The sequence below is a fragment of the Miscanthus floridulus genome, chromosome 1 (assembly GCF_019320115.1).
Source record: "Miscanthus floridulus cultivar M001 chromosome 1, ASM1932011v1, whole genome shotgun sequence".
Taxonomy (NCBI): domain Eukaryota; kingdom Viridiplantae; phylum Streptophyta; class Magnoliopsida; order Poales; family Poaceae; genus Miscanthus; species Miscanthus floridulus.
This window is the reverse complement of record NC_089580.1, coordinates 156,075,484-156,101,689: the sequence shown is the minus strand read 5'-3', so window position 1 is coordinate 156,101,689 and position 26,206 is coordinate 156,075,484. Positions and strand designations below refer to the sequence as shown.

At 42.8% G+C, this 26,206-nt stretch overlaps 1 protein-coding gene and 1 pseudogene across 1 annotated transcript; one reads left to right on the top strand and one right to left on the bottom strand.

Annotated features, from left to right (window-relative positions):
• The first annotated feature begins 556 nt into the window (after positions 1-556).
• On the top strand, positions 557-10,573 carry LOC136544727 (villin-2-like). The gene is made up of 24 exons (XM_066536793.1): positions 557-760; positions 990-1,122; positions 1,283-1,382; positions 1,478-1,543; positions 1,645-1,881; positions 1,968-2,145; positions 2,239-2,371; positions 3,025-3,184; positions 3,260-3,416; positions 3,490-3,593; positions 3,685-3,843; positions 4,226-4,294; positions 4,379-4,447; positions 4,603-4,740; positions 5,290-5,418; positions 7,006-7,156; positions 7,287-7,297; positions 7,386-7,526; positions 7,613-7,738; positions 7,945-8,001; positions 8,094-8,192; positions 8,292-8,517; positions 8,921-9,114; positions 10,055-10,573. Exons 2-24 carry the CDS (start codon positions 1,067-1,069, stop codon positions 10,166-10,168), a joined length of 2,874 nt encoding a protein of 957 aa, XP_066392890.1. The 5' UTR covers positions 557-760; positions 990-1,066; the 3' UTR covers positions 10,169-10,573.
• A 284-nt stretch (positions 10,574-10,857) lies between these two features.
• Positions 10,858-12,872, bottom strand: LOC136499031 (probable F-box protein At2g36090; annotated as a pseudogene).
• Between the last annotated feature and the right edge of the window lie 13,334 nt (positions 12,873-26,206).

Genomic DNA, 26,206 nt, shown 5'->3' with positions numbered 1-26,206 from the left:
ACCACATTTATATGTGTAAATCGACGTGTCCAACTTCGTTTTTTTTTTCTGGTTGCAAACGACTCCCTGGTGCACTGATTGGGCCTGGCCGGGTAGGACAGCCCATGTTCAGAGTCTAGTTGGATGGGCTGCTGGGGCAGTGGTGGGGAAGCATCAGGTGGGCGCCCCGTGCGTGAACCCGTACGTTATCACTGTAGTTGATGAAATGATGAGTGTGCGGCTTCCCCCATGCATCTCGACCGAAAGCTCGCAATTATCGGCCGCATCATGCGGACCACTGGACCCTGATGGCCGGCCTAGCTCTCATGCATCACCATGCCCATGCGGCGCTACAAGAATCTTGTCAATCACCGGCGGCCGTACCTCTGGCCGAGCACAGCAATGCCACTAGTGCTGCCCCGGCCGGCCGGCGTAGGTCCGTGGTCCGCGCATGGTAGCCTGGTAGCCACGTCCTCCGTCCCCTTTCCTAGTTTCCTGCCGACCATCCGTCCGTCGCTACCGCAAGCGGCAGATCGCCGCGCGCGTATAAATGGGGGGCCATTCTAAAATCAGGCAACCGCAAAAGCCGCGGCGTCGCCTAGTGACATCCACCCATCCATCCATTCCTACGTCGGTTCCGAGACAGTACAGGGATCGTCCTCGTCCCGTCGCCTCTCGCCTCTCGCCTGCCACCTTTTCCCCCCTCTCTCTGGCTCGAGGCCATCCCCCCGCTCCGCTTCCATCGATCGATCGGCGACCGGCGTTACACATCTAGCAGCAGGTACCGCTCCATCGACGGCGTCCTGATATGATCCCACGGTTCTGCATTTCCTTTTCCCTCCCTCCCTTGTTCCGATCGCGCGCTTGATTAGTTTGTAGGATCTCACGATCCCGCGCGCTGGTTGGATTGATCTGCCCTTGGCGTGGCCGCGTGATTGCGATCAGAAAGTTTTGGTTTCTCTTGTTCCTCATGATGATGGTTCAAAATTTTCTTCTGTGCGCTCTTGCAGTTGCAGCACATGAGTTTCTAGTGTTCTGTTGACTGTTGCCGGGTGGCGGGCGGAGCCTCTCTGTCGTGTCCAACGCAATGTCGAATGCAAAAGTGGTGCTTGAGCCTGCATTTCAAGGAGCTGGCCATAAGCCGTATCCTTACTACTTAGGTGACTTCAAGCAGTTTCCTTAAAAAAAGATGACTTCAAGCAGGCTGCCACCTTATTTTAGCTGTGTTTTTTTTCCATCCACGCAAGGCGTCTCTTTTCGCTCTATGTTGGGTATATGTGTCCCTTAACTTAATTAAACACAGAGGAACAGAAATATGGAGGATCGAGGATTTCAAGCCAGTCGCTTTGCCAAAATCAGATTATGGCAAGTTCTACTGTGGAGATTCATATATAGTTCTGCAGGTAAATGCCTTTAACCCTTCCTTTTTCTAGTGGCATATTTCTGTTTCTCTACACAAACTGTATTTTTAGTAATGCATCTGTTCCTTTTTTTTCAGACGACCTGTAAAGGAGGTGCTTATATTTTTGACATCCATTTCTGGATCGGGAAAGATTCTAGCCAGGTAGGTTTTAATTTCTGTACCACCACCTCAGATTTCTCTATGCTAGCTGCAAATGACATTTCATAGGCCCACTTCTCGAAATTGCTGTTGTTGCTACGCAGGATGAAGCTGGAACTGCCGCGATTAAGACAGTTGAACTTGACAGCATGCTTGGGGGTCGTGCGGTACAGCACAGGGAACCACAGTGCTACGAGTCTGATAAATTCCTTTCGTATTTTAAACCGTGCATCATACCCGTGGAGGGTGGTTTTGCTTCTGGGTTTAAGAAGCCAGAGGTGGACAAGTTTGAAACACGGCTATATATTTGCAAAGGGAAGAGAGCTATCAGAGTTAAAGAGGTGCACTGGTGTTCCACCTCCTTGCTTGCTTCCTATATGTTTAATGAGCTATTTAAGCCAATCCTAATGATGACTTCTTTACTCAGGTTCCCTTTGCTCGTTCATCATTGAACCATGATGATGTCTTTATCTTGGATACTGAAAATAAAATATTTCAATTCAATGGCGCAAACTCCAACATTCAAGAAAGAGCCAAGGCGTTGGAAGTGATCCAACATTTAAAGGAGAAATACCATGACGGAGTTTGTGCTGTTGCAATTGTTGGTGAGATGAGAATGATACAAATTTCATTTCATACATGTAAAACGTCTGTAAGTTCACACACACTTATACCTTTTTTTTTTGCCTTAATAATAGATGATGGAAAATTGCAAGCAGAAACAGATTCGGGAGAATTCTGGGTCCTTTTTGGAGGTTTTGCGCCAATAGGGAAAAAAACAATAAGTGATGATGATGTTGTTCTTGAAACTACACCACCAAAGCTTTTCAGGTATGTCCTTTTTATGAGTGTACAGTTAGTTATATTTGATCTTCTGATTTTAATTATCGACACTTGTTCTTAACCCCTAAGAGTGGCCTGGTTTTTATGTTGGCTCACCATACCTATTCTAGCCTCACACACTTAGCCATGTTTGCTTGAACTTATCAGCCGTACCGTTTCAGCGAAATAACAGTATTTTTCTCTCACGACAAATCAGCATCAGCCGTTTTTCCAGCCAGCCGAACAGGGCCTTATACTCTTATGACCTTTTTAAAGTTATGCATGGATGACAGTCACCACTTGCAACTTTCTGATAAACACATTTTTTAATGCTACAATCAAAATTAGTAATGCAATATGTTCTGCTGAATTCACAGCTCACTTCTACAGAAGTTCCTTTCCTGATTACAAATGAATTCTTTTCGGCAATTCAGTACAGATTAGTTAGTTGGTTTGCTAGTGCTTATAGGTCGTAGAAATTTACCGTTGCGCAGCATACTTCAAGACCCTGCTTGGTTCACAAAGCCTATTACTTTATCTTCAGGTGTGACTGTCCTGTGTATGTGTGCTATATATGTTCACCTCACTATTCTTCAGCTGCTCTTCTTTATTTTTAATAATCGAGTAGTTTTATTGTATGCTGTTAATTGTCATGTTTGCAGTATCACTAACGGTCAACTGAAGTTAGAAGACACTGCTCTTACAAAATCAATTCTGGAGAACACCAAATGCTTTTTACTTGACTGTGGAGCTGAGTTATTTGTGTGGGTTGGTCGGGTAACACAGGTAGAGGAGAGGAAAGCTGCCAGTGCGGCAGTTGAGGTAAAACTACAGCCCAACTTTATTGTTTTGTTGCCTTGTTCAAAATATATCCTATCTAAAATTTACCTCCTGTAGAAATTCATTATTAAAGAAAATAGACCAAAGACAACAAGAATAACTCAAGTGATTCAAGGTTATGAGAATCATACATTCAAGTCTAAGTTTGAGTCATGGCCAGTAAGTAGCACGGCAGGGAGTGCCAGCACAGAGGAAGGCCGAGTGAAAGTTACAGGTACAATACTTATTTATTGGTATTTAAACAATTGACCTTTTGTCATTCATTGTTAACATCTATGTTTTATCAGCACTCTTGAAGCAGAAAGGTGTCGATGTCAAAGGAATCACAAAAACTAGTGCGCCAGTAAATGATGAAGTTCCTCCTTTGCTAGATGGTGGTGGAAAGCTTGAGGTTTCGCTGAACTTAGTCACATTTTTCCTACCAAGTACAATAGTGAATACAGTGTAGAAATGAAATCACAAGCAAGCGGTGCATATTTCAGGTTTGGTGTATTAATGGCAGTGTGAAGGCTGCTCTTCCAAAGGAAGAACTTGGAAAATTCTATAGTGGAGACTGTTATGTTGTTCTCTACACTTATCATTCTTCTGACAAAAAAGAAGAGTTCTATTTAACTTATTGGATCGGGAAAAATAGTGTACAGGTAATTGTCATTTAAATATAAACATGCTTAAGATGTAGTTTTCTGAACTTTCTTGCTTTGCATCTTCCATCGACCCCCATTATTGGAATGCATTTTTATTATTTTGCTTGTCATAGTCACATTGTCAACTGAAACCTTCTTATTAATATTATTTGTAAAGCTGTTTGTCATGAATTCTTCTCACATCCAAATAGAAGCTATTATTGCACACGTTTGTTTAAAATAATGATGGTCCTTACACATTTGTGTGTCCTATAATTAATATATGACTATATGAGCCTTGATGTACTTATCATATACAAGGGTTCATGGTGGACCCAGTGCCCATGTAACTGTGCTGTGATATATATATATGAAGTTACTCTTTGTTTATTTAACGTAGGAAGATCAAGAAGCGGCTTTTCAAATAGCTAATACAACTTGGAATTCTTTGAAAGGAAGACCTGTCCTGGTACTGTATTCACATTTTGAATTTTTTATTATGCATAAAATATTTCCTCTGGGTGAGTTTCGTATCTTATTTGTGTTACTGTAGGGTCGTATTTATCAAGGAAAAGAGCCACCACAATTTGTTGCTCTTTTCCAACCAATGGTTATTCTTAAGGTATGATGCTCACTGTGATTATGTCATGTATAGTGAGTTAATGATAAATGTGTGCTGGTCTACAAAGAACTCATATTGGAGCATTCTATAGAAATGAAAAATGTTTTTTAACATTACTCCAGAAATTACCAGAATGTATTTGTCACATCATGCAGGGTGGTACTAGCTCTGGTTATAAGAAATTTGTAGAAGAGAAGGGTCTGAAAGATGAAACATATTGTGCTGATGGCGTTGCTCTCATTCGAATTTCTGGAACAGCAGTTCATAACAATAAAACACTTCAAGTTGATGCGGTATTTCTTACCTCTACCTGTTCTTATAAATATATTGACTTCCATTCACATAAGCATCCTGAACATTTTAAGTTAATGAGAAAAAGTAGGCAATAATTTTTTTTTTTGGGGAATAAGTAGGCAACTAAAGCAATATCCGTCATGCCTATCATCCATTTCCTGTGGCGTATATTAAAAATGGGCCATAGCAATTTTCTAGGTTAGCATTGATTTTACTAAATCTCGAACTCAAGAACTTTTGCTCTTTTAGCATATCAAGTCTTATGCATCTATGAGTTTACTCAAAATCCTAAGCTATGGGGAAATGAAGTATGGAACTAATGCTGGATGGAATCACTATGTTCTCATTATGGCCTGCATACCATCATCCTCTCTCTCTCTCTCTCTTAAAAAAAAGTTTTTTCTTGGCCAACAGACTTAATTAAAGAGTACATGCATGAAAAAAAAGCTTTATCCTTGTTTGTATAGCTAATACAAAACTGCACTGTAAATAACTTAAAAGAGTCCAACCTTTTGCTCTCTTGAACTAATTGTTATTTGACTTTCTAGGTCCCAACATCCTTGAGTTCCACGGATTGTTTTGTTTTGCAAACTAAAAACTCGATGTTTTTATGGAATGGAAATTCAAGTTCTTTTGAACAACAACAGTGGGCTGCTAAAGTTTCTGAATTTCTGAAGGTATGGAACAATGAAACCAATTTGATAATTCCTTTTCATGCATGGTAACCTTGTTATGGGGCATCAGCTAGGGGGCCAGGGGCCCATAATATTAATTAGAGGGATTGGATCAATTAGAGATAGGATTAGATTTTGGTCAATTAGAGACAGGTTTGGATATGATTTGTTAGGATTTGATTGAGCCTTCTTAGGGGACCAATAATCCTCTCTATATAAAGGGAGATGTATCAAGGAAAGAAAGCAATGAAGAAGAATTAATCCCAGATCCCCCAACACTCCAGTCTCCCTCTAATCCGACTTTGCCTAGCTATCTCCTAATGAACTATGTTCATAACAACTCTCTTCCTATTTTTTTGAAAGCAACTCTCTTCCTATTACTTGGTTGTTTAGGATATTGTCACACCTTTGACTATATTTCTTCAAAGTAGCATTGCCAAAAATTATTAAATTACAGTGAAATCAATATATTTTGAATGAGAATGTAATTAACCATATTTATATTGATTGAATGCAATGTTTTAAATCGTGGGCTAAGCTATTTAGCGGTGGGCTCCTTCAAAAGCTATAGCAGATATAGCAAAAGCTATTTCATTTAGCGGTTTTATAGAAAACATAAAATTCTTAATTAATTATGCACGAAAACATTTAGCAAAGTAAATTCTATGAACATAAATAATTAAGTACATGTACAGGCTCTAGGAGAGCATGCCTCCACATTTATTACTTAACATTGGCCATATTAATCAACATACTCACGGCTGTGATTAACATCATATTCATTCAGTATTCAAGGATAAGTTGTTCAATGATTTATTAAATCAGTATCATGTAAAGAACCTAATGGAGAGGCACATATTATAGTCTTTTAGACTAAGGTATGAATTTCTGCTTCGGTCAGGATTAGTGCTGCTAAAACTATTTCACGGCTAAAGCAAATAGTGGTGTTTAGCAGACCTAGAACATCTTTAGCAGTGATAGTGGAAAAAAACAATATAGTAGCGGTAGACCCTATAAAAAGCTATAATGTGCTATTTAGAACCTTGATTGCATGTGACAATCAAAATGATTAATGTAAAACAACGAAAACATTTTTGAAGTTTGAATGCCTTAATTTTGGACTGGAGGTAGTACCTCGTCACTAAGGAAAAAATCATTTCTTCTCTACCACTTAGTAGATTGGTTAGAAGTAGATATTGAGAAGGGTTTTAGAATATATTTTTCAAGTTTATTTGCAGTTTTGTGCTTCTTCTCTTTTGGAGTGTTATGTAAAGCTTATGGAAAACCTGTTTTGAGCAAAACAATTCTGAAAGACTATTTTGTTGAAAGCTGCTACTGCTAACAGAATGATCTTTATGATAAAAATTCATCATGCTGGAAGGTAATAATTTTATGCATAAATACTGGTGTTTTCTCACTGCTGTCTAATTTAAGGTTTATTAATGATCCAATGAGGTTAGACAGAACTACGCTGGTTGCTGAATCCTCCTCCCTCAGCAGCACTTGATTCTGATAAAACTGAAAGTAATTGACATGTCTTATCGTGGCCACTATTACTCACTTAAATTATCTGTACCCCCAATCCTACAGACCGGTGTTGCGGTCAAACATTGCAAGGAGGGCACTGAGAGCTCTATTTTCTGGTCTTCTATTGGTGGAAAGCAGAGTTATACAAGTAAAAATGCTGCACCTGATGCTGTTATTAGAGAGCCTCATTTGTATACCTTCTCTCTTAGGAATGGTTAGTAGTAGTCAAACCTTCTATTCACAGTGTTTCTCAATCTTACCACATTCTGTTTTTTATAGTGACCCTAATGTTTTATTATCATTTTTTTTGCTTCAATCGCGATAACATCGTCACAATTTGTCAGGGAAGCTGGAGGTTTGTTGCTGTATTGATTTGATCCAAATTGGTCATGTTCCAATAATCTTGTTTTTTCAAAAAATTCTGAAAGCTCACTTGTACACAGGTTACTGAAGTTTTCAATTTTTCACAAGATGATTTGTTGACCGAAGATACGATGATACTTGATACACACTGTGAGGTTTTTGTTTGGATGGGTCAGTGTGTGGAGACAAAAGAAAAACATAAAGCATTTGACATTGGCCAGGTAGGTACCAAGTTTAAGTGTTAACCTTTCTGTTTTTGGTTGGATCACTATCGTCCAACTCCTAGCAACGATTGCTTCCCTCCCAGAAATATGTACAACATGCCGTGGCCTTTGAAGGTATTTCTCCTGATGTGCCTCTCTATAAAGTCAATGAAGGGAATGAACCTTGCTTCTTCAGGACATACTTCTCCTGGGATAACACACGATCCGTGGTATGCTCTTAGATATTTACTTCTGTATTTCACAAGTTCAGCTTTTCATTCTAACTATGTTCCATTTATTATCTATATGTATGGGATAGCTGATATTGTGAAGGTTTACCTTTTTTCACTTAATGGACTTTTCTCATATGTCCAATATTCGGCATACCATTTTTCTTTGCTTGCGGTTAAGCTGATACGTGTCATTCTTGAAACAGATTCATGGAAACTCTTTTGAGAAGAAACTTTCAGTTCTTTTTGGAATGCGTTCAGAGGTAAGTTCACTTTTGCTATTCAATTTACAAAGAATGATACATGTTATTTTCCTTCTTTTTTTTCTGCTTCATGCCTTTTTAACTGCTTCCAGGGTGGAAATAAGGGCTCATCAGGTGATGGTGGGCCAACTCAAAGGGCATCAGCCTTGGCAGCTCTTTCATCTGCATTGAATCCATCGCAAGGAAAACAGGTACTGCTAATAATTTCCTTCCCTCCGTTACAAAAAAAAAAAAAAGTTTCCTTCCCGTTTTTTCTTATCTGCTAACCACCAAATCCTGTGGCTTTTCAGTCAGACGAGAGGCCCACAAGCTCATCAGGTGACAGCGAGCATACTCAACGTGCTTCAGCAATCGCTGCCTTGTCCTCTTCCCTTAATACATCGTCAAAACCCAGCAGCACACAATCTCATTCAGGCCAAGGGTCTCAAAGAGCCGCTGCTGTTGCAGCACTGTCCAATGTTTTGACTGCAGAGGGATCTCACAGCCCCCGCCACAGTAGGTCGTCTCCAACAGCAGGTTAGACTTGCCAGCCTAAATTTGATCTGAAGTTTCACCTTTTCTTTAGGAAGATAACAAAACTAGAAGCATGTCTCAAGCTCCCACTGATATTGTTGTTGTGATGTTAGTAATTCTGGAAAATAATATTGGATATTTTTAGCACCGGCATGTTGCATCACTTTGTTTTTTGTAGAAATAGTCAAATCGAGTCCTTTTGGTTTTGCTCTGGAAGAGTAAAATGGACCTGGGATGTGTTTAAGTTCGTTAACTGTGTTTACTTGAGTTTTACTCATCAATAATGAATAGGATTCGCTTAGTAACTGCAAGAAAGTAGATGAAGATGAACCCAGGAGAATTCTGTGATTAATTTTTTACCCCTTAGCTTGATGGCAAACGTTGATGATACCTTCACTTGATGCAGATGCTGAGAAGACTGAATTAGCTCCTGCTTCTCCTCATCAGTTAGAAGCAGGGCATGAAGATGTCCGAACAGAACCTGATGTCTCACAGGAACAAACTGCTAACGAAAATGGAGGCCAGACGACCTTTAGCTATGAACGCTTGATATCAAAGTCCACTGACCCTGTTAGTGGGATAGACTACAAGCGCAGAGAGGTTTGTGACTCCCACTGCATCCTTGAAAAAAGTTCTCCCTCTTCTATTACCTATTTCCTTGTGAAAGGGCTGAGTATTTGTCATAATTATACATGAAACTTTCTGTGCATTTTATTTAAATCTAGAACAATTTAGGAGGACTGGTGGATTTATTTATACTAGGAAGAAAATAGGCACCTAAGTTCGCCTCAACTAAGGCTCAGGCGCTTAGCATTTACTTCAAAATTTCCATTTACTGGATCGGTTTTCCTCTCCCTGTAGGACATGCTAGATAGAACTTTTTTGCTTGTAAACATTTATAGGCAAGCTTACTCACCATAAAGAGTAAATAGGTAAGTTTGGAAATTTATTATAACTTTGCTTCAAGGTTCTATTTCTGAGGTAACTTCTGGTTACTAATATCTCAGACTTCCAATTTGGAACATACCAGTCAGGATTGTAGGCGTTTTGCCGCAGTTGCTGTTAGTCATGAAGAACATGAGGTGTGAAAGGTTATTTGGAAAAATAAACAAACTGATCTAGACAAGGAGAACAAATGAAATGGTCAAGATTTGATCAGAACCCCAGCCAAATTCTTCTGTTAGAACTGCTGAAAATGGAATCGTTCTACGCTTTCAGTTTCATACATATTTATGATTTAACAATGCTCACCAAGATAATGATGCTCTTAATAATTTGTAGGCCTTCGTTAGTTCCTTCTGAAATGATCCCCTGAGTACCTCAACCTGCAGTTCTTTGCAACAGAAGCAGGAATAGTGACCATTTCTCTAATTGAAGTACAATGATTAAGCTGGGTTTATTACAAATGCAACTAAATCAATGGCGTTTTTTTAATCGTTTTCGTTTCTCGTTGGAATATCTATTACAATTTATTGATGGTAGCCTCTTCTGCACCTCATGTTTATGGATTCCAAAGGCTAAGTTCACTTTGCTTCTGCAGACATATTTGGTGGACAGTGAATTCGAGACCGTATTTGGTATGACTAAAGAGGAATTCTACGAGCAGCCAAGGTGGAAGCAGGAGTTGCAGAAAAAGAAAGCCGATCTTTTCTGAAACACGACTGGATATGAATAAAGCCCTTCTGTTGCAGAGAGTCACGCGTTACTATTTTCCTCTCCAAGGAGAGTGCACGCTGTCTGGCATTCTGCATTCTCATCATTTTTGTTCCACGGATGATCAGCAGCAGCTTTATCCGTGACTTGTATAGGCTACTCTTTATCTGCACATGGTTTGGGCGTGTTATATAGGTCCACGGGCCATATTATTCCCTAGACCCTAGTCCCTCCATTATTCTGAGGTCGTTCTGGATGTTGACCTTTCACATGTTTCTTTCTTATTTTATTAAAAAACAAATTGGTGCAAATGGCATTACTAGTGAGATTTTTGTAAGTAATGATGCATTGGCACCAAGGTGTATGGAACATATTTTTGTTATATTAAGACTTCAGCTTCTATTGTTCTGGCGGTGTTCTACTGGTTTAATCATCTTTACTGGCTTACCGCTCAGCAGTGCAGCAGTGATCATGGTACTATATGATAGGATTATCAAGTAGGAAGATGATCGACAAGTCAGGTCAGTCGGGTCGGTAGGGATTTGACACCCTAGTCATCTTGGTGGTGTGGATTATCAAGTAGGAAGATGATCGATGAGCTGCAGTTACTATGATCTATTGTAGTTTCTGAATCAATTGCAACTAGACTCTACCAGTAGAAATAACTGAATTTTGCTAGCAGATTTTGTTATTTTCTACTTTCATATATGATGAGGACATTAGGCTATTTTCCCCATGAAATATCTAAGGAGAACTAATAACCAGCAATAATAAGTAGGCTGTGTTTACAAGCTCTCAAGCATGTGCATCACTACAACATTTATTTAATCCGCAGCTAGCATTATCTAGAAAGTCAAAACTTCTAAAACTTTCTATAGCACATGGTGCAGATAGCAGCAAATATTGTAATGCCACTGAAAATACAGAGTGTGTCGAACCGGCACTCATTGCGTATCTTCTCTTCTTTCAGCTCACTCTGTGCCTTCAGATACAAATTGCAAGACTCCAGCACCTCGTCATAGTTCCTGCTCCGGTGGCAGCTCAGCGCCTCCTTGAGAAGGAGGAGGCTGCAGCGCCCATTGAGATGAACACCGCCCATGTCTTCCATCTGCATACTCAGTTCTGTCAGCCCAAGTGTTGAAGGTTCCCCACCCTCCTCGCTGCCCATGCTTGTCACACGGAATTTCATCAACAGAATGCATTCTGCTACCTGGCAGGGCAGGACCTCCTTTGCCGGAAGGACAGACCCAAACCGTAGAACGAAATCAGTATCCGTTGGCCAGTGCCTCTGCCCACTCAGCGGGTGCCAACTTGTCAGGTTCACTGCTCGCTTCATCTTTCGGTTGACAATGATCCAGCTCAACTTTATGCCATCATTCAGTTCCCTCCATAGCTTCCCGTCTTTCCTTTCTTGCTCCATCGAGGGCACCGATGGTAAGTCATTGATGGTGGATAGGGATACCCCTCCATTATTGTTCTCATTGTTTTCAGCTGAGTGTTGAAACAAGTCTATCCGGAACGGGTAGTTATAGAACCATCCATTGGCACTGTCTGAGTTGGGGATTCCCCATATGACCTTTGAGTAGAGTGCACGGTCTTTGTACCATACATCAATCAGAGATATGAAGTCTGAAGGCAATGAGTTTTCAAGCTCATCCATGTCATCGTAGTAGTAGCAGTCAGACTCGGCCCATTCTTCGGCAAAGAAATTACTTTCATTAGTTTGAGCCACAGGGACATCCTTGTTCAATATAAGGGTGAAACAATCTGCATAAAACTTCCTGAATCCACCAACGGAAACAATTAAGTTCCTGACATCATCTCGTCTCGTTGATGGCCACAGAGATGTGCAAGCATTTTCCCACAAATCCTCTTCATTTGATATGGCACGGAAATCAGCGCAGGCACAGCCTGCTCTTGCCAGAGCTGCAGCATCGAGACGCTTGAGTATGTCGTAGAAAAGGTCGGCACTCAGCGATGCCATGATCACAGCCTGCTGCGCAGTTGCAGCTAAAAGAGATGGGACCTAATCAACCTGGAGCATAACAAAACAGGACTTTGGTTAGTTTCTTCTCAGTATACCAATTGACATACTATATCAGCAAATCTTCAAAGGCAAAATATGTGGTGTATTGCTGAAATTCTGGGCCAACATCTAAATTTCTTGGAGTCCCAAGGCAGTGGAAGGAAAATAGCGGTGCATAGTAGGCCAAAACGACCAAATTCCCAGATCTGGAAAACTAAGGCATCCAGTCCCAAGCCTGCTCGGTAGCACAAAATCAATAGAATTGTCCTAAAACTTATAGTTGGTATTTCTAATCACAGATACTCTTTCTCCGCTTCTATTGCACTCTGACAATGAACGGAACAAGCATTTTCAATTGGCCAGAGAAGCAATGCTGTGGTTACTCCATTGATGCCCAACAAAAGAACTGAGCACGTGCTTAATAATGAGAGAAGAAATCATGGGCAGGAAACTAAATCTGAACCAGAACCCCCACGCCCAACCCCGCCCCCCCCCCCCCCCCCCCCCCCCCCCCCCCCCCCCCCCAAAAAAAAAAAACCCCACAGATCTATGGTTACAGACTTACAGCCGCAGGAGGAGCAATAAGCATCGAATAAGGGAGGAGGTCGAAAGCACAGCAACATCTTCCGGAGGGGAAGAGGGAGACGAGAGACTAGGCAGGCTCACCTCAAGAATCAAGATTCGTCAGGTGGATGAGGCAGAGACGACTGACTGACTGACTATTCAGTATTCAGCAGCACAAGGTGGCGTCAGGGTTTAAATAAGCCCCGTTTAAATTTAAAAAATTTTACCTCAAAATATCACATCGAATCTTGCGGCACATACATAGAATATTAAATGTAGACGAAAAACAAAACTAATTACACAGTTGGGTGAGAAATCACGAGACGAAACTTTCGAACCTAATTAATCCATAATTAAACATTAATTACAAAATACAAACGAAAATGATACGGTAGCCGAAACCAAAATTTTTACTAACTAAACGCGCCCCAGCTGTCCTCAGGTCGCATCGCATCGTGAGTAACGTCGCCGGATAAGCGATAGGGCGGACCATGGTGTACGCGGGGTCGCGGGCGTACCAACGAGCCACGCGACGGCCGGCCGGCCGGCCTGCCGGCTGCGCGGCGTTGTAGTCTCTTTCGCAGCCTCCGCGGTGTAGGACGACCGGGTCTAGTCTAGAGAGGGAGGAGCCTGTGCCAATCTGCCAGCGCACACCTTTTTTTTTCTTTTTTTTCTTTGGGGTGCCGGTGCACAGTTGGCCGATGATGGCCCTGTCCGCAAGCAAAATCACAATCATAACAAATCAGCGTCGGTCGTTTTTCCAACCAACCATCTCAGCTCTCCATCGAGCTCTTTTATGCTGCCCCCTCTGTTATATTTTACAATACCTATCTACATATAGATCATATCTAGGTACATAAAAACTACGAAGATATATAGTTCTTACTACTAGTGACGGAGGACGGAAATACCTATCAATACATCGTATATAGATACCTCTAGTTTCCTTTGCTTTTGGATGTATCTATATTTAATAATACACACCATTCCACTATGCTCCAAAAATTAACCAATCAAATTAATTAATATCCAACTAATAATTAAACAAATAACTGAACATTGGAGACAAAAGAGTCATAATTCAGAGTTGGGTCTTAGACTGTCTTTAATAGATGACCTATATGAAGACCCAAATCCAAATTGGGTCATGGATGGTACTATATCAGCCTCCTACAAAATACCTATATGCTAGACCCATTTTGGATTACAGCATAGGCACAACCCAAATATGAGTATCCTCTCTCCTAGAGACTCATTTCAGAAAGAGTTCTCTTTTGGGTCATGTTGCTGGAGAAGATCAAAAATAGGTATTGAACCCTTTGTCTGTAGCGCTACCTAAACATGGAATGTATTTTGTATTACGGTGCGATTTGTGCCTGTCTATGTATTGTGCGTACACGGGCCACTGCTTGTTTGCTTGTGTGGTGTGCCGACGTGCTGTGACCTTAGGGCTGAAGTTGTGATTTTTTTTTTAATTTTAACATTTTTTAGAAACTAATTTGAAATCTAACACGGTCGGTATTTTTTTTAAAACTAACACTTTTGGCCGCGCATATTGCCCTGGCGCGGCCAAATGCCTATGCCGCGTCATGCATGGTGGCGCGGCAGAGGGCTGACGTGATGGCGACCGGAGTCGCTGACCGCTGATGGGGCAGGGCCTGCGGCGCCACCGATCTTGGCGCGGCACTGTCGCGCCCTGATCCGTGGCGCGGCAGAGCCGAATAAAACCAACCGCCGCTGCCTGCGTCCGCCAGTGGCCGAGCAGCCGCCATTGCCCAAGCAGCGCAGCAAGGCCGCCTGGCCGCCACGTCCGCCCGTGCCAGCCCGCCACCGAGCATGCCGGCCGCCGGCCACCCGGTGCGGCCGCCGAGCCCCACGCCGGCGCGCCCGCGCCTCCCGGCCCGATCTAGCGCGCTGTAGCGAGGTACTCCCCTAATAGGTAGTAAAATTATTATAGTATAGTTAGTAGAGTTAGTAAAGTTATTTAGTTTAGTTAGTATAGGTAATATAGTAAGTTAGTATAGGTAGTAAAGTTAGGTAGTTTAGTTAGTACAGTTATTGAGTCTAGTTACACATTGAATTTAGTATAATTAGTTGTTGTAGTTAGCCTTGTATAGATGTTAATATTAGATTAGTTAGTACAGTTATAGTTAGAATATGTATTAATATTACTATGGACATTACGTACGACGATTTCGATGATATGATAAAGTTTCTTTTAATGCTTTTGCAGATGGATTGTTGTGTTAGAGTTTTGTATGGAGGAAGTGTTAGGAGAGAAGATGGTATGTTTGAGGATATGGAAGAAGAATTGGAATGGTTTGATGAACCTCCTAGCTTCAACGACCTTTGTGTCCGTTTGAATGCAAAGTTTGACAGTGATTTCACACTGAAGGGGAGGTTTGATACTGGGAAGACTAGGGCACACTATGTCCTCATGCCCTTGCGCGCCCCTGCTGACTGGTCCCGCTACACTAGGGTTCTCCAAGGTTCCAATGTGCCCATGGCTGAGGTGGTGGTGGAGAATGGGTATAGGATGCAGGGTGTTCAATACGGCCCGTCTATTGACGGTGTTGGAGGCAATGAGCAAGAATTGGGGGTCGAAGGGGAAGCAACTCAGGGTAACATAGATTTGGATGGTTAGTTGACGCAGGAGCAGTTTCATTCAACTGCAGTAGGTTGTATAAGCAATGACTTCGATGTGAATGATTTTGAATGGGAAGAGGAAGAGCAGGAGGAGGAGGACAGGATCGGTGATGTAGTTAGCAGTGATTCAGACGATTCTGATGATGACCAAGGAGGTACAGATGCTACGCCAACACCGGCTGATGCCATGCCAGTACAGGTTCATACTATGCCATTACCAGTACCAATTGAGGTTTTGCATGGTGTCCAGGCTCAGGGTAGACTAGTCATAGATTTGGCTGCAGATGATACCTCCTATGATTCATGGCCAGAATTAGCGAAGCGCAGCAGTATGTTCCACCACCACCTTACACAGCGACTGAGCTTGAGCAACTAAGGTCCAAGAATATACCTTTCATGGGCGTTCCGAACTATAGGGATGTCAGCATGACGGATATAGCAGTTTGTGACACCGGTCTCCAGTTGCGTAGGAATTCATTGTATAACCATGAGAAAGAAACCCTTAGGAAGGGGGTGATATTCAACACAATGTCATAGATAAAACTCTTCCTTTAGGACTATGCTGTGTACCACCATAGGTCGTACACCGTCACTCATTCGGACCAGGAGTTGAGGTACCACGTGATATGCAAAAACGGTTGTATGTGGAGGTTAAATGCACGAAAGAGACAGAGTGATGGTAAGTGGAGGATAACTAAAGTTGTCGAACCCTACACTTGCCTAGACAATAGGGGAAAGGAAAATCATCAGCAGCTCACTGCACGTTACATTGCCCGTCGTATATTGGGGCTCATTGATGATAATAACGACATCTCGGTGTCTTCTTTACAACAGTCCATATCTGGATTCGTTAGGCACGATGTGACGTACGGAAAGGCTTAGCGTGCTAAGCAAATTGCTCTAGCGATTCGATGGGGTACTTGGAAGGAAGTGTACAATAGGGTGCCTCGCATCTTATGTGCAATGCATTACTACAACCCTAGCTTGAAATGGTTTGTGGACACCGGAGGGATGTTTTTTCGAGATCCATTGAGGCATGTCCTCTATCGTGTGTTCTGGTCGTTCACGCAAACGGAACATGCATTCTAGTTTTGTCGGCCAGTCGTACTTATTGATGGCACTTTCCTGACAGGAAAGTACATGGGCACCTTGATGATGGTTGCTGCTGTTGATCCTGAGGACCAGATAGTACCCATGGCTTTTGCTTTGGCAGAGGGAGAGAATAATGAATCGTGGTCATGGTTCATGCGGCTTCTATGTGTGCAAGTGTTTGGGCCAACTCACACTATATGTTTGATCTTGAACCGTCACGTAGGGCTTCTTAATGCTGCAGCTGAGCATATAGATGGGTTCCCGCCTCTAGTACATAGATGGTGCATGAGACACTTTGCCGCTAATTTCTGGCGGCATCAGCGGAAGCAGGAGGTATGTGACAAGGTAAAGGCTCTATGTTGTGTACGTATCGAGCACCAGTTCAAGGAGACAAAGAGAGAACTAGACAAGATGGTAAATACAGTGGGAAAGGCCTGGTTAGTTAACGCAGGAGTAGTTTCATTCAACTGCAGTAGGTAGTATGGCGTGGCACTGACGCGCCATGGACTCTGACGCGGCAGAACCTGGGCTATGGCGTGGTAGAACCAGTGGGCTATGGCGCTGTATTCGAGATAATTTCACCCGATTACGTTCATTTTAGAAATTTTGAACGCATGATACAAACAGATGTGATCACTTAAGATCGATCATGGGTAATCCGAGTACATGACACATGGGTACAATACATCAGTAGTTCAAATAGAATATAAGACAACACAATGGAATTTCTACTACATAGCTACATTGATCATTAATAAAGCATGGAACTAACAGTCGACGTAATTAAAAACCATTAGTTAGAAACATACTGAGTAAGCCACTCGTCGTCCGAGTACCAATCCTCAACCACAAACTTGTTGCTGTGGCTAGGCTCACCTGCATTGCCCTGATCTGCCTTTTGCCTGTAGTAAGCAACCTTCGCTTCATCTGTAGCCTCTGCGGCCTGAGTAAAGAACGCGTCGTCATCCTCCTCCGCCTGCAAGCCCACCTCTGCTAGAGCGATGAGCTCGCTCAGTCTGTCAGTGTCGTCCTTAGCCTCCTCCGTCTGCAAGCCCGCCTCTGCTAGAGCGATGAGCTCGCTCAGTCTGTCAGTGTCGTCCTCAGCCTCCTCCGCCTGCAAGCCCGCCTCTGCTAGAGCGATGAGCTCGCTCAGTCTGTCAGTGTCGTCATCAGCCTCCTCTGCCTACAAGCTGCCTCTGCTAGAGCGATGAGCTCGTTGAGTCTGGCAGTGTCGTCCTCATCCTCGTCCCCCTCATTAGACAACACAATCGGTGATTCAACGGTGCGACCAGCTCGCTTTCTGTGCTCATCTAACTTCTTTTCCTCGTACCTTGCACGAGTCACCTTTGCAACATGGTCCTCGCTGCATCTAATCCCTTCATGTATAAAATGCAATCAGTTAGCAACGCGACTATATTATATTTAAAATCAGGCAATGGAAAAAAGGCTTCAAAGTACTCACTGGCACATAATGAAACAACATGCTCGTTCAAGACATGCATCTGTACTCTTGTCTTCTCCCTTGCCTCCTTCCTTGCCCTCTCCTCCTCTAATGTCATCCGTCTCTCCAATCCCCATTTGACAAGCCCAACGTCGATCGGGTTATAAATACCGTGTTGTCTAGCAAACTCATGCATCTTGTCTTTGTGATGTTTAACGAAAAAGTTGACGTAGTCAGATCCATATCCCCTCTTTCGTGCAATTACTTGCGTCCCCTTCAGTTCATCCAAGAACTTAGCTTGACCATCATAACATTCCCACCTACATTTTCTAGTGCTATGTTCAAACGATAAATTATATCATATATGTCTTAGCAAAAGAAACAAAATACGATTCCATAGTTACCACAAAAATAACCAACCTCATCATAGTCAATCATATGGCCGCAATAATGACCTATTCCAAGCTCTGAAGGGACTAGACCGTAGTTGGATTTAACACCACATTCGCACTTGACTGGCAGTGCTTTGTAAATTAACCTTTCTTTCGTCTTTTGCTTTGCTTTTGGAGGTTCTTTGGGCCATTTGTTCTTAGGACCATACAATCACTCCTTGAAACGACACTTCGCCATTGAATACACCTAAATAACGTGACATTAATACATGACACATATAGCTCAACATTTCAACACATACACTTTGCACTTACTTCATGCTTGTTTGGACACACAAACTCTAACGTATTGTCAGGGTTTATCACAGCTCGGTCTTCGCAATGACACAGAGGAGGTTCCTCGAGTCATCTAACTGTGGCTAAGTGCTTCTCCTTAGCCGTCATTGGAGGGGGGTTAGGGGGAGGTGGAACCCACCGCTTGAAGTGCTCTCGTGGATGTCACCCTCTCCACCAATCGTCGAAAAGGAGGTACCTGGGGTCAAACTTGTCTGCACCGTCGATCCGCTGAAAAAAGCACCTCTCATGGGCCTACACAATAAAATTCCAACAAAATATTAGTAACCTAGTAATACAAATGAAGAAGAAAAAACATACGGAAAATAATTACTTACATTAAAACGACTGCACATGTAGAAGCAACGAGCCGCTGTGTCTGGATGTCTCGATTGAAATACGTCGGCCGGACGACCACAACCATAGTTAGGGACAGAGAGTTCAGGAGGGACGGGGGCATCTTTGCTAGACTCGTCGGGATACAATTCTCTAGGACGACCCCGTTTTCGCTATAACTGCTCCCGAACACCGTTACGCGGGGCAGCCTATGCCGAGTGCCTCTCTTTTGCCGAGAGCCTGGCACTCGGCAAAGAAGTCCTTTGCCGAGTGCCCGGCTTCTTTGACGAGTGTAATTCTTTGCCGAGTGCGGCACTCGGCAAAGAAGGTCTTCGCCGAGTGCCCGATTTTTAACACTCGGCAAAGCAGTTTGTACTCGGCAAAAAATCCGTTTCCCGTAGTGTTGGCACCTCCATTTTCCAATGTATCAGCAGGAACCTTGAAGCTACTGCCCAAAAATACATCACTAACCTGGATTTGACAGGAAAAGAAAGAGGAGATCCATTTTGCAACTAATAAACAGGGAAAGAATTCTTAGCACAAGTTCAACATATCTGCTACAAGGCAAAAGCAACATCAGATCAAAATAGCAGGTACTAACAAAAAAAAATGTAAATTGTGGGGATAAGTTAACTGATGAAATCATTAATATGGTAATTTAAAATGTCTGCAGAAAGCCAGAAAGATCACAAATCCTAACATCTTTCACCTCCCAATCAAACCGAAGATCAGGCCTATCTGTCCCCATGTCCCATAGCGATCCATTGCCTCTGCATATATGTTAACCTTGGAAAAGGATTTGGCAGCTTGATATCTCCTACCGCTTGAAAAAACTGTTATATAAGTTTTTGCATCATTTACTAATTTATTAACCACAAACAGTAGCATTAGCACACGAGAGTGCCGGCTCCTCCCTGGGGCCAGGCGACCGGATCCGCGGCCAGTGAGCCCGGCAACAGCCGGTGAGCCAGGCGGCTGGCGACTCCGCGCACACACGAAGGCCTTTTAACAAACATGGATAACACCGAGCATTTCTTATGATCAGATAAAAATCCACCTAAAGCACGAGTACATGACTACATTTAAAGCGAGCCCTTTCCTTCGTCTAGGTTTATTGTACTTTTCAGTACTTGGTGTCAATCAGACTTCAATCAAACTCAAACTGATAACTTCGCTTCATAGTGTTTAGTACAATCAGTTCTAAACTGACCGGCAAAAGTGGGTTCAGTCGCATCAACAAACGGTCAAAACTGACTTCAACATTGATCTACGCAAAAAAAAGTAGCAAGGCAAATAATGCTCGATTAGCCAATAGGATATAGCTAGACGTAAAACCTAGTAGCACTGAGATTTGTCGAAGAGAAAGGTGGGGTTTGTGCTGCGTTCCTTGGCACGGGCAGAGCCGGACTGCGTACCTTCTTGCCGCGCGTGGAGCTCGCAGAGAGCAGCGCCACGAGGTGAAATTTATGTATTTTGGTCTATTTTGAAAATATTTTTTATAAAAACACCTACGCTAAAACGTTTGCTGAAAATAGACCATTTTTAAGCGTATTAGGACATGACGCCGAGGTATGAGGGTCGGCGTCGACTGACACGACGCCGAGGTCTTACCACGTCACGGACGACCCCGGTCGACGGCGACACGGTGGCGCATGGGGCCCATTACGCCGGCGTCGTGTCAGCCAACGCCACAGGCCTAAATTCGGCGCTGTGGGGAGTCACGCCGAGCTATTGCCACCATCCGGCGCGCGGCCCAGCGGCCCAACAACGCTTCGTGGCCCAATAGCTCGGCGTGCGATCAGATGACGCCGAGACGCTAACCTCGGCGCGGCCCGACTCAACGCCGAGGTTCGATCAGAACCCCACCCCACGCATCATGATTCATGAGATCAGAGAAGCATGCATGCAGCTCGATCGGTTTCATTCCACTAGTGATGGAGACATGGCATGTTCGTCTGCGGGTGCCGGGAGACAATTCAGAGCTGCCTAGCCTGTTGCGGGATTGCGGCAAGCCGAGGTAACGTCTCGGCGTCATAGGTCATGGCGCCGACCTCTAAATTTAACCTAACACCCTAGTTTTACCGTGAGATGGATATATAAAATTTACCGTAAGATGGGCAACTTAGAATTTGGCTTAAATTTAGTGGTTGGCGCCATGACCTATGTCTCCATCACTAGTGGAATGAAACCGATCGAGCTGCATGCATGCTTCTCCGAACCTCGGCGTTGAGTCGGGCCGCGCCGAGGTTAGCATCTCGGCGTCATCTGATCGCACGCCGAGCTATTGGCTGACACGACGCCAACGTAGTGGGCCCCATGCGCCACCGTGTCGCTGTCGACCGGGGTCGTCCGTGACGTGGCAAGACCTCGGCGTCGTGTCAGTCGACGCTGACCCTCATACCTCGGCGTCATGTCCTAAGACGCCTAAAAATGGTCTATTTTCAGCAAACGTTTTAGCGTAGGTCTTTTTGTAAAAAATATTTTCAAAATGGACCAAAATACAAAAATTTCACCGCCACGAGCGGCGGGATGGCACTGCAGGGCCCGATGGTGGCGCGGTTCTCCTCGATGCCCCTTGGCTGGCTCAAGCTACAACTCTTACACATTTTCATTGACATAGCAATCTTGTGAGCTTAGCCAAAGCCCTTCCACTCATCTCCATCATTGATCCATCATCATTGTGAGATTAGGAGAGAATCCAAATGCATTGCTTGAGTGATTGCATCTAGAGGCACTTGGTATTCGTGTTGCGCTGCGGATTTCGCTGGTTACTCTTGGTGGTTGCCACCACCTAGACGGCTCGGTGCAGTGGTGGAGGATCGGCACGAGTTGGTGATTGTTCGTGGCCATCTCCGGTGATTGTTAGGGGAGTTGTACCTTTCCCGGTGAAGTGCCGAAAGGTAACTCTAGTAAATTACTCGTGTTATTGAGTTACCTCACTTGTGGGTCGGTTCTTGCGGTGTCCTATCATGCGGACGAGGTTTGTGAAACACCTCTTAGCCGCCGAACCACCAAGTGTTGGTCGATACAACGGGGACTAGCGTGTTGGCAAGCACGTGAACCTCGGGAGAAAAATCGGTTGTCTCTTGTCATTTGCATTCTTCCGGTGATTGGCTTAATCTTAATCTTGTGATTGGTTCATTCCACTACACGGCGGTATAACCATCCTACTCACTCATTTATATTCTTGCAAACTAGTTGTAGCAAGCTCTTTAGTGTAATTAGATTTGAGAGCTTGCTTAGCTATTTAAGTTTGCTTAGTGGAGCTCTTTAGAGTAGAAAGTTTGAGAGCTCTTAGTGAGTAGTATTATAGCAAGTTGTGTGTTTAGCTATCATTGTAACTAGAATTGTTGGATAGGTGGCTTAAAACTCTTATAGAGCTAGAGCAAGTTTGCATTTCGCTATTTGTCTTACTAATCAAATTGCTCTAGTTGATTTGTAGAATTTTAAATAGGCTATTCACCCCCCCTCTAGCCATATTAGGACCTTTCACACCCTTTGCCGAGTGCCATGCCCCGGCGCTCGGTAATTTTTTTTTTGCCTCCAAATTTTTTGTGCAGCCCTTTTTAAGTACCAGGAACTCCTCGTTAGAATTTGGGGATTTTTTGTGGCTTTTTTATATATTTAGTTACTTTATTTCGTTAACTTGAATTTTTTCGAAAAATATAAATTTGATCTGCACGTGGTACGAATAATGGAATTTAATGATTCAAAAAATGATAGTCATGTTACTGAGTGTAGTGTGAGGCCGTATCCAGGAACGGACCCGAAATTTCGGACATCTTGTTCATGAAACATGATCGCGAACTTGCGTGCGAAGTGTTTTTAAATTCTATAAAAAGAAAACGAAGTCCGAAAATTATGAAACTTGTTGAGATGTCATAATATCGTATGTGGAGGCTATGATAAAAATTTCAGAAGATTTCGTGCACGTTGTCATGTACGATGCTTACAAAGCCTTTGCCGAGTGCCCGATAAAAGACACTCAGCAATGAGGGTTTTGTCGATCAATTTTTTGCCGTGTGTTCTTTGCCGAGTGCCGCACTTGGCAAAGAACCTGAATCCAGTAGTGCAGTGTGTTTTCAAACACTGATCTGCAGAAAGGATCACAAGAGATTTTTTATAATTGCAATTCATGTTGTCCTAGAGAGGTCATGGATTTGAGTGAGATTGACTTGTAGCGTGCAAACATGTGTCCATATTTTTTCATCATTTTCTTCATCTAATTATGCCACATCCCAGTGGTTGAGGTGGACCGACCGAAGAGCGCGGGTTAAGCACGGGACATTAAACAGACGCTCCACGAGCTTATGGCTACCAAGGTAATTAGTGGAGTTGCAATGTAATTATTAAAAAAGAAAACAAGTGGAATGAAAGAGTTGGCTATAAAGTTTTAGTGGTAATTAGTGGAGTTACAATGTAATTATTGAAAAAGGAAACAACCGGAATGAAGAAGTTGGCTACAAAGTTTTAGAGGTTACCAGTTTGTGAAATATTTTTCATGTAGCATGGGCATGGGTATTTTTTGGTCTTTGCAGAAATTTAAGTTTTGTTAACTCATATTTTTTGTTGATTTTGTATGTCTAAATGCCACCGTAGCATTAGCACGAGCATACTACTAGTGAAGACAAAATATACAAGATGCATCGTTATATAATATACCTAACAGAAGCTTAGGATTTTATATGGACATGTCTTTGCACGCTACAAAGTCAATCTCATTCAAATCCATGACCTCTCCAGACCAGCATGCATGAACTGCATTTAGCAGAAATCTCTTGTGATCCTCCACCACAACCTTCCAAAGATCTATAATGAAATTAGTGCATTTGCAAATAGAGGCTGCTCTTATTTGAAAAAGGAAAAAAAATTCCTCGTCAGAAGCAAGTAGGTTAAATTCAGCCAGGAACTTTCCTATAGACATATATGCATACATAATTTAGCAATCTAAGTACCCCAATCATGACCTAGAACATTGGACCCTATTTTACTATGAGTTACTAATGTAACAAAAACTATTCTACTTGTTGAATATTATCTAGGACAAAAGGGTATGTTGATGTTGTTTCATGTCCTTACATGATTCAGAGAATTGATGTGAACTTGTTTGTTGGTGTCTTTGGCTGACAAAATGGTATTCACTCATCAGATTATTGGACATTTATTTAGCAAACAAAGCAACCATAAAGTTAGCTATTTTCCGGATATGTGTACAATTCAACACTGATATTCCATGACTATGGAATGGAACCAAGTTAGGGTAACATGGACTTTTTTTGTGCCCTTCATTTTTTCTATTCATGATCAATCATCAGAACATATATTATGATTTGGTTGGTTGATTTGTGTTTATAATGACACTGTAGCATTAGCATGGACAACATGGAAGGGCACAAGAAAACTATGTGTTGATGCAAAAGTGATCTGCAAACACAAAGGGCTAATACCCGAATCGATATCCAAAGCGTGCCAGTCGATTTGACCTGCTAATCGACAAGGATGAAGACACGAACACTTTGGTCCTGACAACAGCGATACGCCCGGAAGTCACGGCCAAGAGGTGCTCACACGGAACTCGAGAATCGCCGAAGGTCGCACTGAAGCGATGCAGCTCGCCGAGTCAATGAGAACTCGTAAAAAGGAAAAATATGAAAATTGACGAAGTCACCGAAAAGTAAGTAGATGCAAATAGGAGTAAAAAGTTGGTTTTGATATTGATTGATATTTTTTTTATTACATTGCCCCTTACTCCATATTTATACCCTGATCTAAAGAGACACAACCAAACACAACTAGGACACCAATCCCATATCTAAGGAAACACGTGACTCTTACACGAATCATAACCTAACAAATATAGAAAAGGAAATCAACTCCTATCTATTTCCCTGTCCGCCTCAATTACGATGGAAATCTCACTGTCCTCCTTCCCATCGGCATATTCCCTGCTTCATCGGCAGTAGTCTTCAAGTCTTCCTTCATCGGCATACTCCCTGTTTCATCGGCAATAGTCTTTAAGTCTTCCTTCATCGGCATACTCCCTGTTTCATCGGCAGTAGTCGTCAAGTCTTCCTTCATCGGCATACTCCCTGTCTCATCGGCAGTAGTCTTCAAGCCTCCTTTCATCGGCATCGACAACAACTCCTCCAACCTCATCGGCAACGCCCGAGTCCAAATCAACCTTTCCATCGATCATCACCAACTATCGGCAACCATTTTTACAAACTGGCTTTCATTGGCTATCAAAGTATTCAATAACTTTCCCCTTGCCGATTGGTCCACTCCGATTATTTTGACACGTGCAAAAAACGGTGTCAACACATGCCCCCCAATTTCGGAGTATAAAACCATTAATGCTCCGAAATTTACTCTAGATAACGCTTGCCTTTGCCCAATTACCGTAACTCATTCCCCAAGCCAAAACTTGATTTGTTATCAAATCCAATCAAATCTAATCTTGATCCACGCACTTCAGTAAATATCGCACAATCGCCAACCACTCTTGCCTTGATTGAGATACCAAAACAACAACCCATCGGCAAGATCTTAACATGATAATGCTGCCATTTTAAGAATTAAAATATCATGTATCAATATCCCTTCCAAGTCATGATTACTTGTTATCAACTCATCTGTACAATCCCCTGATTATCGCGCGAATAGTTACCATATCCCCCTGCACCACCTTGACCTATATGCGCGCGTCATAGAGATAAGTCCAAAATACCCTTATTCTGGCCGACTTATAAATAGATTTCTCCGGAACCCTCATTCTCTATCTTCAGCCTCCAATCCTTGGCATTCTCTCTCTCCGGCGGCGACTCCGACGAACAACCGCGCGACCTCAACCAACAAGAACCCTTCTCCGGCGCTAACTTCAAGTTCTCGGCTCGTATCTCCACCTTCCTCAAGACAATGGCCATCAACTTCGACGTCCCCGCGGTTCGCTCCACTTCCACTACCTTTTACTTTGATCTTTTTGCAAATTTATTCAGTTGGTGATTTTTCCTTTCTTCTGTTTTCTGGATTCCATAACCTTAGGAACTGCGCAACAAATTAATTATCCCAACCGATCAGCCACACGTCCAATGCCTTGGACCAATGGGCAACCCAGATCCAACCGATCTGATCAACGCAGAGGTTAACAGAATCCCCTTTAGAGCCTAAAATTTCTCTCTGAACTTGTGGAAAGACACATTCCGATCTTGG